The sequence below is a fragment of the Macrobrachium rosenbergii genome, chromosome 43, assembly GCF_040412425.1.
Source record: "Macrobrachium rosenbergii isolate ZJJX-2024 chromosome 43, ASM4041242v1, whole genome shotgun sequence".
NCBI classification, from domain to species: domain Eukaryota; kingdom Metazoa; phylum Arthropoda; class Malacostraca; order Decapoda; family Palaemonidae; genus Macrobrachium; species Macrobrachium rosenbergii.
In genome coordinates this window covers 42,439,298-42,452,741 of record NC_089783.1, presented here as the reverse complement: position 1 = coordinate 42,452,741, position 13,444 = coordinate 42,439,298, and the positions used below count along the sequence as shown (strand labels likewise).

The 13,444-nt window shown below is 36.5% G+C and overlaps 1 protein-coding gene across 4 annotated transcripts in view; it reads left to right on the top strand.

Moving 5' to 3' along the window:
- The window catches only part of Rh50 (Rhesus blood group-associated glycoprotein Rh50), a 55,092-nt gene extending 46,951 nt beyond the window's left edge, over positions 1–8,141 (top strand). For 2 of the 4 annotated variants that reach the window (XM_067087056.1, XM_067087057.1), the window contains exons 4-11: positions 346–496; positions 849–993; positions 1,653–1,816; positions 3,012–3,149; positions 3,385–3,518; positions 3,672–3,853; positions 5,961–6,077; positions 6,872–8,141. In XM_067087056.1, the coding sequence (XP_066943157.1) occupies positions 346–496; positions 849–993; positions 1,653–1,816; positions 3,012–3,149; positions 3,385–3,518; positions 3,672–3,853; positions 5,961–6,077; positions 6,872–6,888 (1,048 nt within the window). In that variant the 3' untranslated portion in view covers positions 6,889–8,141. Of the gene's footprint in view, positions 1–345; positions 497–848; positions 994–1,652; positions 1,817–3,011; positions 3,150–3,384; positions 3,519–3,671; positions 3,854–5,960 lie in introns of all 4 variants that reach the window. The other 2 variants (XM_067087054.1, XM_067087055.1) reach the window with 1 other exon arrangement.
- The last annotated feature ends 5,303 nt before the right edge of the window (positions 8,142–13,444 follow it).

Sequence of the window (13,444 nt, the reverse complement as noted above, 5' to 3'; positions counted from 1 at the left end):
CGTTACGTCAGCCAGATAGATCTTGAGCTGGATTTGGGGTGCTCTTCAGCAAAATAAAGCGCCAGAAGAATTGTTTTCTCAATGACAACTTAACTAAAGGAGCATAACATGTACTAAATTTGATAAGAGTAATTTCCCTTTTACGTTAATGATCCTAGGAACCACAGATTGATTTTGTTGTATGTTAACCAGGCGTTGCAGCATGAAAGGTCAACGATAAATGCCACAGTAACAAGCGCAACTCGTTTTAAAATTCACAGTGGTTCTTGTTTTATTTGAAATGCTAAAGTGTCCTGCACATTCTCGTTTCATTTATTATGTCATCATTTTCCCTTCTGTCTTAAGGTTACTGGCTGCGGATTTCACGGCAGCGACGGTCCTCATCAGTTTTGGAGTTGTTTTAGGAAAAGTGACTCCAACACAGCTCATCATCATGACCATGATAGAAATCCCGCTGTTTGTAATTAATGAGGTCATCGGTAGGACATATCTGGGAGTGAGTATTCGATCTCTCTCTCTCTCTCTCTCTCTCTCTCTCTCTCTCTCTCTCTCTCTCTCTCTCTCTCTCTCTCTCTCTCTCTCTCTCTCTCTGGAATTAACATCCCACAAAAGTTTGTAGTTTTTTCAGCAATATTTGGAAAATGTAACTTCCCCACTTTTTGAGATTGCGAGCAAGTATTCATCATAGAGAAATTGATATTCTGGATTTCGGTACTTTTAATGTACCAAAATCCCTGCAGGTTATGGATTTTGCTTTTTTTTAATATACTTCTCTGACAAAAATTAAAAAAATGCTCTGTTCAAATGAAAGAATGAGCTAAATGTTATGATCGTACTCTTGTTTGTAGGTCATCGACATGGGAGACTCCATCTTCGTCCACACCTTCGGAGCCTACTTTGGACTGGCTGTCAGTATCTTGCTATATCGAGAGGACCTTCACGAAACCACGAAGGAAGGCTCCAGCTACAACTCGGACATGTTTGCTATGATTGGTAAGGTCGTGGTTTAAACTGGTACAGGCTCTGTTTGTGAATAACATTTTTTCTGTTTCTTCAGTTTTGCTTGTTATAATTACAGCCTCCTGCAGGAGGATTGTGTATTTTTATAGTTTATTATTGTTACGTGGAGTTATATTCGTATTTATTGCATTACTGATTTGATTTTTTCTTTATTTTAACCGAATAACTTTGACAGTTTCAAAGGTAAAGTTCTGCAAGTAAGAACACAATGGTACCATAATGGTGGCAGAAAAATTTCAACATTCCCTGATTTTGAAATGCCTTTCATTTATGTTTTCTCTGATAGTTGCTTATAAATGCTTCCAATTTCCTGCGTCTGGTTGCTGCTTGTACTTGTCAATAGTTCAGCTTTATTTTGTCAGTTAGCTTCATATAAATGCTTCAATGGAAATCAGATCAGGGTAGACATTGCTCATTTTATGTTCTCTCTGTTAGGTGATGAGAAGTGCTTTCCGTTTCATGTTCTCTGCTCGCTATTCATAAATGCTTATGTAACAATCTGTGATAACTGTGTGTAAACGTTTACACCCTTATATTAGATCTGTTATCAGGTTTTAGATGCTTCACAGTTCAGTTTACTTATTCGCAAATGCACCATTGCAGCGCTGATCATTTCCATTTTGTAACCACAGGTACCCTTTTCCTGTGGCTTTACTGGCCCTCTTTCAACGGTGGTGCAGCACCAGGAGATGACCAGCACAGGGCCATCATCAACACTTACATTTCCTTGATCTTCTGCTGTGTGACTGCATTTGCCATGTCCTCTCTGGTTGACAAGGACAAGAAGTTCAACATGGTAAGGAAGGAGACCATGAATCACTTTTAGACAGTAATTTTGTGTTTTTCCTGAGGTCACATCACTCACTAATCGGATTCACACTTTTTAAAACCTGTATAGATGTTGTGATGCAACTGCCATTATAGTATGTAAGAAAATGACTGGTAATTTGGTGATTGAAACAATGTAAAATTTAATGATTTGCCTCAAGATGTAATTTAAAATCCAAACTACAAGAAATCGTTGTCAACTTTAAACCAAAATGAAATCCTCAATCAGTGGACATGTACTTCATGCTCACTGTTTGTTACTGAGGGATGGTTACTTATTAACTACAAGGACAGAGCAGAGTCACTCGCTGGGGTTTTCAGGCTAAAAATGTTTTTGGTTGGTTGTCTTTCTGATGCTTGTCATCCCACATAAGATTTGGCACCTAAAAAATCCAGCATCATAGACTTTTGATAGTGTAGTTGCAAATAGTTTTGTCCCATTATTTAAAATATCCAAGAGCTTTCCTTTATGCCTTGTACATTTTATCATTTTCCATTTTGTCAAAGTATTTTTTACAGAAGAGAGAAAATAAGCATTTTTCATTTTAAAAGATAAATTATTGGTGTAGATTTCAATGATTACTGGCCAGTTTCCATTGCTCTCACATGAAGATTTGCTTTTCCATCTCTAGTGATTACTCTGAATCCAGACATTTGCTTCTTGAAGCCATGGTGCATAAAAAAATGTTTTGTTGATACTTTACTATAATTAAAGTAGATGGTATACATATAAAAATAACTACATTATTGTTATAATATTTTAGATCTTAAAATTATCATCAGTAGTCCATCTTGTTCAGATAATTTTAGTGCTGCGTTTGACGTGGACAACTTGATGACACAACTTAATAACTCGAGTGATGGAGAATAGCAAAATATTTGATTGCGTTTAGATTACAGTACAAGTGACCAGGAGCAGGACTGTCATTGCTTCATGGAGTTCAGACTTATCAGTCCTTCAGGGTATTGGTGTAAAGAAATATTTTAGTTACACCTTTTTTGAAAGATGATGTTAGATACCCATGTAAAGTTTATTTTTATGTTGGGCTAAAAGAACATGCAACATACTGTTGTACTGTATGATGTTAGTCACTGCTATGCAAGTACTGTACAGAGTTCTGCCCTGAAAGATTGGTAGTTCCATTCTTTTTGTCTCCTTTTAGGTCCATATCCAAAACAGCACATTAGCTGGTGGTGTTGCTATTGGAACGACGGCTGATCTCATGGTTCAACCTTGGGGCGCTGCTCTAGTTGGCATGATTGCTGGGGTCATCTCAGTCCTTGGATACACATATCTCACTGTGAGTATTATAATCCCAGTGAGATTTTAAGGATGTTATCATTCATGTTGTGTCTCCTTTGCTAACTGTTTTGACTATTTGGTATTTTTATGGTTTATCAGATTACCTAGACTGAAAGTATAATGTGCATATATTTCCAAGTAATATCCCATTGTGAAATGGTGGCTGAGCCATTTGAATGATTCTGGTTATTAATGAAAATATTAACAAACTTAACATTTTTTCTATTGAACAGCCTTTATTGGCCTCCAAACTTCGACTCCATGACACCTGTGGGGTCCACAATTTGCATGGGATGCCAGGCGTTATAGCAGCCATTGTATCTGGCATTGTCACTGCAATGGCCTCAGAAGCCACATATGGTCCAAGGTAAAATAACAGTGGTTATGCAAATGTATTCACTACCTACACTCTTAGATTCATAGTTTAGATCATTTTAATTTTTCCTGTTGCGCTATTAAAGTTTTGAATTTTTGTTTAATCTTGTATGATTAGTAAGTTAAATTCTCATTAATTTTCCAGCTTGTATCAGATCTATCCAGAGATGGCCCCTGAAGAAGACACAGAAGATTTCACTAGAATTAAACAGTTCATACCTGACCTTGAGCCTGGTTCAGGTAGAACAGCAAGTACACAAGCAGGACTCCAAATTTTAGCTCTTGCAATTACTCTTGGGATAAGTTTAGTTGGAGGACTAGCAACAGGTAAGAACTACAGGCACTTAAATGTATGCATATTCTGTAGAATTCATGCAGTTCACTATACAGCAATAGGGTTTAAAGTCCAATTACAGTATTTTATTTACTTTTATTGCCTGGTATGAGTCTGCCTGTAATCCTTCTAATGTTTTCAGGAATATTACAAGAGTTCTTCCTTATCTGCATCTCTGATATTAGCAGTTTCATTCATGTCCAGAAAACCATGAATGGAAACATGCCTAAAGTAGAGTAAAAGCTTCACTGGTTTACATATGCTTGACGAGTGAGTGTAGGCTGTATCATGATGAAAATTACTGAGCCTCACCATGCACAGTACTAAATAGTGTTTGATTCCTTTACCTTTGTTGCTATGCCCACCCTGGTCTGTTTCCTCACAGAATGCATTCATTCTGATCCAAGTATTCTTGCTGTTTGCATGCATTACCAAGGTTTATCAGTGTCATGATACCAGAAAGCTGTCAAATGCTGTAACATTGACCCCAAAAATTATATTTACATTCTTCATTTTCCTTGCTTTACAGACTTATTGGGATTAGTCTAAAGTACAGTGGAACCCCGCCTATTCGCAGTTCTGAATTCGCGGCTTCACCCATTTGCGAATTTTTCTGTGAAAGGTATATCCACATTATATGTGGAAAATTTGCCTATTCGCAGAATTTTTCATAGAGAAATATTCACTAATTATTGTATTTTCATATCATTTTTGTGACTAAATACATTTTGTATGATAAAACTATTAAAATAGTGTTATAAGCATTTTTAGAGGGGATCTTTGGTGTCTGAACTGTTAAAATAGGTAGTTATAAGTGTTTTGGGTTGTGATACCTATCCCCGTGAATCCTGGGGGTCCACTGTATTAAAATTTTTCTCATTAGTGTGAGAGAGAAACGTTCAGTATGATAATGTAAAATGTTCTCTATTAGTTGTGCTATATCAGTTAAGTTTTAGCACATACAGTCTATATATTTGCATAATGGAAATCATGTTACTGCAGAGAATGAGGGACTTACTCTACCATCAAATTATAAAATTTTTTCATTCAGTAAGTGCTAAATCTAAAGGAGCAATTTTTGACAGCAGCTCATAATGTCATCTTATAAGACTGGTCCAAACTTACAGCAAGTCTCAGCCTGGAGGCTTCACCAAAATAAGCCACTCGTAATAAAGACTTTGGACATGGCAGAGCCATAAACCTCAATAACTGAGAGAGAGAGAGAGAGAGAGAGAGAGAGAGAGAGAGAGAGAGAGAGAGAGAGAGAGAGAGAGAGAGAGAGAGCTTCCTATTATTTCACAAATGGATGAAGAAGTTTGCTACAACTAGAATACGTAGTGGAGTGAATTTTTAGGGAGTGGTGATAGTGGCTGTAACAACCTCTGAAAGCTCTCTTGATAACTGCCTTGCATGAAGATGTAGTACCTTAGGTTGCGGGGTGAAATCTGAAAATGAGGTCACTTGAGATGAAACCTCCAAGTAGAAGAGACTAGTAATAATTCATGATAAATTTCAAAATGTCTGGGAACCATGCACCATGAGTGTCATATAAGAGTTCACGAAGGTCAGAACTTGACAGTACCTGTCTAAATAAACTTTTTGGAGGAAACTTCTAGACACCAGCCATCCTATGCCTGAAGCATGGCATCCATTGCTCAGACTACTGAGTCCAGCAGCAGAGAAAAGTACAGTACAAAGGAAGTCTGGTATTCAACAATGTGGCAAACAGATCCAATGAGGACTTCTTCATATCTGCCTCAGAGCCTTGCAAACGTCTAAGTGAAGACCATTCTAATGGGTGAACTTGATGCGTCCAGCTGAGAACATCTGCCACTACATTGTGTACTCCTGGAGCAAAAAGAGGCATTAAGGTGATGTCATGTCTCTGCCCAAGTAAAAACTTCCACAGCAAAAAGATAGAACTACTTGGACCTTGTTCCTCCTTGGTTTTATAGTTAAGCTAGGGCAGTGTTAGGTCAACAGTATTGATTGTTGTAATGATCCCCAAAAAGGAAAAAATTAAAACTTCTATTTTAATTTGTGAAAAGCTTTTAAATTTCTTTTGCTTATTTTATAATGACCATCATTTCTTCACCACAGGGTTTGTTCTACGCCTTGAACAGTTTGCAACATTGAAAACCAATGATCTGTTTGAAGACGAAAAGTACTGGTTGATGGAGGAGGGAGAAGACGAAGCAGGGGAAGAACACGAGAGAGGTAGTTCTGCTGTCCCCATGCATGTGACCACTGAGAATGGAAATAAATAATTGAGGTGTACTGTTACATGACAGGGAATTTTTCTTGAGTGAAATGTTTCATTTTCAGCACTATTCTGTATATAGCCACTCCAAGGATATTACCTTTCCCTAGAATATAAGGCTACAAGATTTATAACTCTACCCCCACGCCAATGATACAAAATTATGAAATACTACTTTTTCAAGTACAGTTTTATAAAGAGAGAACATATTTTGAAGGTGCTGATAAAGTTCTGATTGAGTAAATATCATCAAATTATCTTACTAAGATTATCCGTTTTCTTAATCAGTTATGCTTGAGAAACCATTGCTGTGTTATCTAGAGGTGATAAAGATGTAATCTGAGATTAAACTAAATTGTCGGTCAATACTTTTAGTATACAGTACAGTAGTTATACAGTGCTTGTCTCGTTCTGCATTTGCAACATTAAGTAATAACAGTATTTGAGCATCATTCTTCATTCATTCTATATTCTATATGGGTCATTGAAACTGGCCTAATGAAAGATTGTGATTAAAAAGAGGTTTGGTGGGGTGAGGGAACCAAATTGGAGGAAAAATGGAATCTCATCTATGTTTAAAGTACAGTAACCATTTTATTATGGCCATTATTTCACTGAATGCATTGCTGCAGTGAGACATTTCTCTTATTACTTTTCTTTTAATCCAAGGCACCAAGTGAGACACCTGTCTTTGGTGGATAGGGATTAATAGGTTTTGGTCTCCTCAATTTCTTCACCATTTGGATTTCAGAGTCCTTGCGAAGCTAATCACCGAATGCAGATGAAGTGGGTAAATGTAAGGATTAAGGATAAACGCTTTTAAAGTCTTCACCGGGTAAAGTGCCAGTATTTGTCATTTCTGAGTGGAATTTTGTAGTACTAATATCTAAAAAGTCTAAGTAATAACTACAATCAATTGCTAATTTAGCCTAAGTTGATTTTCTTGCTAATTTTACCCAAACTAAAATAACTCCAATTCCATCTCATCAAGTGACTAGAATAGTCATTAGCTCAGTCCTTTTACCTTCTGCCTACCTTATATGTACAGTACATGAAGAAATGACACAGATTATATTATGGACATTTGAATCTTTACACTTTTCTTCTCTTTGAATTCTACTCACTCAGAAACAAGTTTTATATGATAATCTTATAAAAACAATTAAATCTACTCAGTGTACAAATAATCCTTACAGAATTTTTATTTCTGCCTATTATTGGGAAGCAATTTCTTTCTTCATAATCTTACCAGTAAATCAAGACTAAGTTAATTTTACCACTAATTAAAGACAAAATTGTACTTTTCTCACTGGCTAAACAATGGGGTCTGGTATAAAGTTTCCACTGTAAAACAAGCAGAATTGCACAGAAGACTGTGCAAAAATGTTTCTAGTCAGTGAGACATTAAACAGATAATGAAGCTGACAGATACTGCTTGAGATAGTCATTCTGACTTCTACATAATACTCTTTACAATCAACCCTGTCTCTTCATATTTTCTTGAAGTCTTTCAAAATCAATTTTTTTCCACATTAACACGTAGGATTGTGGGTACAATGTGGCTGCAATGTCTGCAATAGATGATTTACAGTATTTTCATGTGTGAATGTTTTGCCTATTTTTGGGACGGTATTATTGTTTATTTTTGTAACTACTTTGTCCATGTAGCCTTTGTATTTGTACAGATTTCCATGTCAACTGGGAGTGTGGTGTCACCATATTTCATTGTGGATACTGTGCTTTTTTATGTATTGGAGCTTATTATATTGTGGTACCTATTAAAAGAAATTAGATATAATTATATCTTGTCAAAACTTTCCATTCTTTGTAGCTCTAAAGACAGAATTGTATTTTTCATTCCTTTTTAACACTCACTATGGGATGGTTGTCATCCCTTCACATTTTTTGATGAGAGGAAGTATTATTTTATAAACAATTAATGTTACAGTCAAGTGTCCTTTCTGTGTTACTTTGTGTTTTGTATGAAATTGTAAAAATTACTTAATTAAAAAAAATACTGAGTGTGTCTTTTCATAAACACATTAGTGTGGCATCCTTCCAGTAATTTTCTGTTGCTTTGAACTTAAAAAATGTATTTGATAAAAAGTTTAAACAGATTTTTTTGCTACTTTCTATTTTTATGTTAATTGTTTCATGAGGTGTCTGCAAATATTTCATTTAAACCAAATTGACATCAAGAACAAAAAACTTATATCACTTCAAATTTATGATAACTTTGGTGTTAGTACAATGGCATAATTTCAGTAACAGCAAACTTTGTCTTATGCAATGTTGGTTTTTTAGAAATATTACAAATGACCATTACAGAAGCTAATCTTGTAACTGAAAAAAATGTGAATGTTTACTTGAACACAACAAAATACATGTACAATATACCTACTAAGAAACTACTACTGGAAGTAACAAAGTACGAAATAAGTGAAAGATAGCACTTATATACCATCTAATTTGTTCATATGAGACATGGCTATCTAACATAACACTGCAAACTATAAACAAATAATATAAAAGCAAGTAAAATTCAAAATAATGAGGTGGTCAGACCTTGGATGAGACAGGAAAGAAGCAGGTGCCATCATTTCTGTCCACACATGTTGGTTGCCTCTACTAGGCAATCAACTGGGAAAGGTGAGATCGTGTCTGCACGGCTGATGTTCTAAACAAGCTACATGCTCTTAACCATGGCCATGCTACTCTGCTAAATGATTACAGCTTTGTTAGGGTCACCAATTACTAGTGTGAATCTATCAAAGTTAACTACATGGGACAACAAGGAGTTATTGTCAGTCACCACAACTGAGCAGCTGGCATGTTTGAAGCTAAGAGAGCCATGAAAACCCATAACGCTTGAAGACCCTTGGACTGAAACTTGTTAAGCTACCGGAGATGTGGGAGTGATAGCTACAGTGTCATGAGAGGATGACTGGCACCTCAGGGATCTTTCCCTCCCTAGTTTAGAATCTCATTTTATGAGTGACTGCCCAAAACATCCACTTGCATCTCTAGCAAGGATAGAGTCATCCAAAACACTTTAAAATGTGGACTGAATAGATGAAGGAAGACTTTCTAAGGTGTGAGCTAGGAGAGGTGTGGGGACACCTAAAAGGAATTATTGGCAACAGGAGGTGTATCAGTACCTAGCTCAATGAGTGCATGAGTAGAAGTGGGCACCCCATCAACCTTAGCACATGGAGAATGAGGGGAAGGGCCTTGGTTCTCAAAACCTGATGGAGGTACCAACTCCTCGAGCAGTTCCTCCAAAAGCTTATAATGATAAAGCTTTGCTCAATCTCCTTATGTGGCATGGCAAAAAACCTAACTCTATTTAACTTCAAAATCTGTGATGATTTAGTGGAAGAACTTGGGAAAAGTAGCACTGGGAAGGGGGACCTCAGTGAGTCTGACACCAAGAGGGTCAGATGGTGAGGTTCCCAAGACCCCCATCATCTTACACCTTAGAACAGTATAGCAACTCGTACTGCTGTACTACTCAGAAGCCACTGAGCTTGAGACCAGTCCTTAGAAATATTTAAGAGTAAGCACACATGCACGTCTGACACCTGCACATGTTGTGCAACAATTGGGGGTTCTAAATACTGGACATAAAGCTAAGACACTGCTTGCTAGAAGCAACAAGTCATCTATATGGAAGCAATATATATTGTAATCAAATATAAACAAAATCAAGGTATTACTATTAGATAACACATACATATAAGATTGTTATTAATACCAATACAAGGACATTAATAATCAGAATTCTGTACTTAAGTACTATCCCTGAAAATAATGATATGCAACTGAATATGTAAAAAACAATATTTATTGGTGTTTACTGAAATTTTGTAATCCACTGAATACAATACAGTATAGTGAAAGATGAAGATCCTGAAGGACAATCACAATAACATTTAACAGACACCAATAACAACAATACTATATGGTGAAGTGAAGATAAAGATACAGAACTTTGTGCAACAAAACTGCCTCCAGAAATGAGGTAGACCTGAGCATGCTAAACCTAACTTTATACCCAACACCTAAGCAAATGATGATAATGAACAATAAGTGCTCTTTCAGTGATCAGCAACTGCAGAAAGAAAACACTAGGTATTTCCAGCGGGTGCCAAAAAATGGTGCTAACACAGTTTAAGGATATTATATACAAAACACCACCAAAGCATAAGTAAGGAAAACCAATTAAAGAAAAATGGACAAATAAGAATAACTATGGTTATCATCAGACATAAGAGCAATTACATCAGGTCCTATGAGCAAACAGGACAGGTCTGTGTTATGTAATAGAAACACATGAAGTCCTCAACTACCACCAGAAGCACTGAGTACCTGGATTCATAACTGGTCAGGTAGAAGTGTTCCTGTTCTTCTTGGAGTGTGTCTGAGGAATTCAGACTGTACCAGAAGGACAACTGTAAATTGATGGGATTAATTTAAACTAAGTAGGTGCATCAATGATTAATGAGGCTGTGATGAATTTTTTTTTTAGAAAATAATTTTTCTTCACACAAATCTGTCACTAATTTATAACCACATTCATAGTCTTTGAATGGTTCCCAGAAACTGCATAATACAGTATTGTCTAACAGAGGAAGTTCAGTAATAATGTGGTGTCGAGACCATGTGAAGCCTCAGATAACCATCACTCGGAAGCCTTACCTTTCATGTTGTCTAGAAATAATGCTGTCAGATCAGCGGGGCTGAGATGAGGGATGATGAAACTCATTATATGAGGGATGGGATTGTATGAAAAGAGTAATTTTTTGTTTTATAAAACCCATTTCTAAACACTGTATCCCAAATAAATAAATAAGGATGTAAAAAATTTAGATGCCAAATGTCAGGAAGGATATGATTGACCACATTTCTAAATACTGTATCCCAAAGTGGTCCACCAAACATTATAAATAAGGATGTAAAACAAGGGGCTTGTGTAAGCGTAGATGCCAAATGAATCAGGAAGGAAAGTCACTTTATCATACATATGAAATGCACAAGCTAATAAATATTCCCTCAGGTAAAACTTTGAAAAGATAGGCTAATGGTGCAAACATAATTTGTTTAAAATGAACAGTTATATAAAAAATCTAAAGGTCCACAAAGATATAGCTCCAATATAGAACTTAGGAGTAATTACAACTCTTACCTGCACTGTTTTGCCATCTGTCACATTACTCCTAAGTTCTAAGGATGACCTGCATGAGTCAGTAGGGGACCATATTCTTTGTGGATCCTTTAGGAGGGTAGGGTTGTTTGTGCACCTCACATTGTTCATTGTAGGCATTAATAAATTATGTTTGCCACATCTCTTCAGCCCCTGGCTGCATCAACTTTTAGCTGCTTAATCTACCCCTCTTCCTGCTCCCTTTCTTTAATCTTGCTGTCCACCTCTAACTGTTGCTTCATGTTGCAACTGGGGTTTTCCCCTGGGTTCACCTTTAGATCCTTGAGGTACTTTATTTCCTTTATTTTCTGGATATCTATCTTGCTGTCCAACCACTCCAACTGTCTCTTTTTCACTGTCTTATGCGCTGAATGGCCAAAAGCATCCAAGTACTTGCTTTGACAGCCTAAATTTCATAGATCAATCAATCAAATCAATCATATCCCTTGTGAGCTATTTACTACACAGACCTGTAAAGAGAAACAGTTACAGTCATTGAACTAACATAGGGCAGTCCAAAAGCCAGCTCGTGTATGGATGGGGCACAGCATACCCTCTCATGCAGTTACAGAAAGCAAATCAGTCAGTATAGAAGACAGAAGGAACTGAATATCCTTATGCTTCCTTACTAGAACTACAGGCGAGAGAGAAGGATGACCTTAAAATTTATGGTTTCATAATATTAATAGGCCAATCATTACATACAGGGCAGTAATCTTCAAGGTCAAACATTGTGTGTGCCCATTATGCTAATTAAAAGACAAATGGTTCTCACACTGATTGTTTCTGCAATATCAAACTTCAGGTATTGGTTTCTGTATAAGAAAGACATCCTACACAAAATAAAGGTAGAATAATGCCAATTTTCATACTGTTGCAAAAAAAAAAAACCATAATACTTCTCAAATGCCACAGCAAATTGCCAGATATGTGAATACTTTGGAATCAGAAAACTGAGGCACAGAAAATGGAGTTACTCTCTTCTTATCTACCAAAAAATGAGATAGACGAGAGATAAGCCAATAAACAGGAACATCACCTCTTTTCCTCTTTTGCTCAACTGACTTGCAAAGCTATATGAATGTTAGGTAAAATTCATAGAAATGTTTTACATTAAAAAGAAGGCCATTTCTTTAACTTGATGCCTTTTGTGGTGATTTCTTTCTCCCTACTGAAGATCCATGCAGAGTCTTCTAAAACTGTATCGCAAGTGATGTCAGCATCCTGGACCACAGATAATTAGAAACAATTATGTTTGCAGTAATGTTACAGGCTGGTAACTCTGCTAGTGACAAAGTCAAGATTCTTGGCATTGCAGTGGCAGGATCTAGATAAAGTTGACAAAGTACTTGCAAGCTCAAGCAACCTCAAAATTTTTCTCCTTCAAGGACAGGACACCAAGGTCTTCCTGGAAGGTGGACAATTTCAGAATGACATCAGATCAAGATGATTTACTAACCCTCCAAGAATATCAGTATGTATGTAAAAATTTGCTTCACTGATCTCCTATAGAGAATGCACTTTGAACTTTTACTCTATTTTCTCTTTCTCCTGATCTCCAAAAACAAGTCATCCAAAGTGTCACACATTCTCTGCCTTACCTTAGTAACTATTCCTCCAACCAGAATTCCATATTGTATGACAGTTAATGAGAATAACTAACCATATTTATATCTTAGATATTCTCTCACACAATTCATAGACATGTACAGGACTCATTCACTAATGGGAGAGGCAGATGATAGCAAACCTTGTTTCTGGTACAGGTCTGGAACATCTTTAAATGTCCACAGTTTGTCCAGCCTGATCAAGTCTTACACCAGCCTAGCTAGGTCCAACAGCTGATGCTGGCTGTTATCTGGCTTAACTAGGACATAAATTAGTAACTGGGTGCTAGAACCTTGTGATCATATCTAGGTTATACCTAACTGGTTACTGGCTAAAAGGTGATCATTTGTTGACAGAATCTCATTTGACTATATTTTGTCATCTCCTCTTACTACTCATAAGGAATATCATACAGTATAGGTATTTGTTCTCCAATAATGCCTTTAACTTACAGTACTCTATTACAATCACTTCAAAAACTGAAGATGATTAAGTATGTAATAAAACACTAGA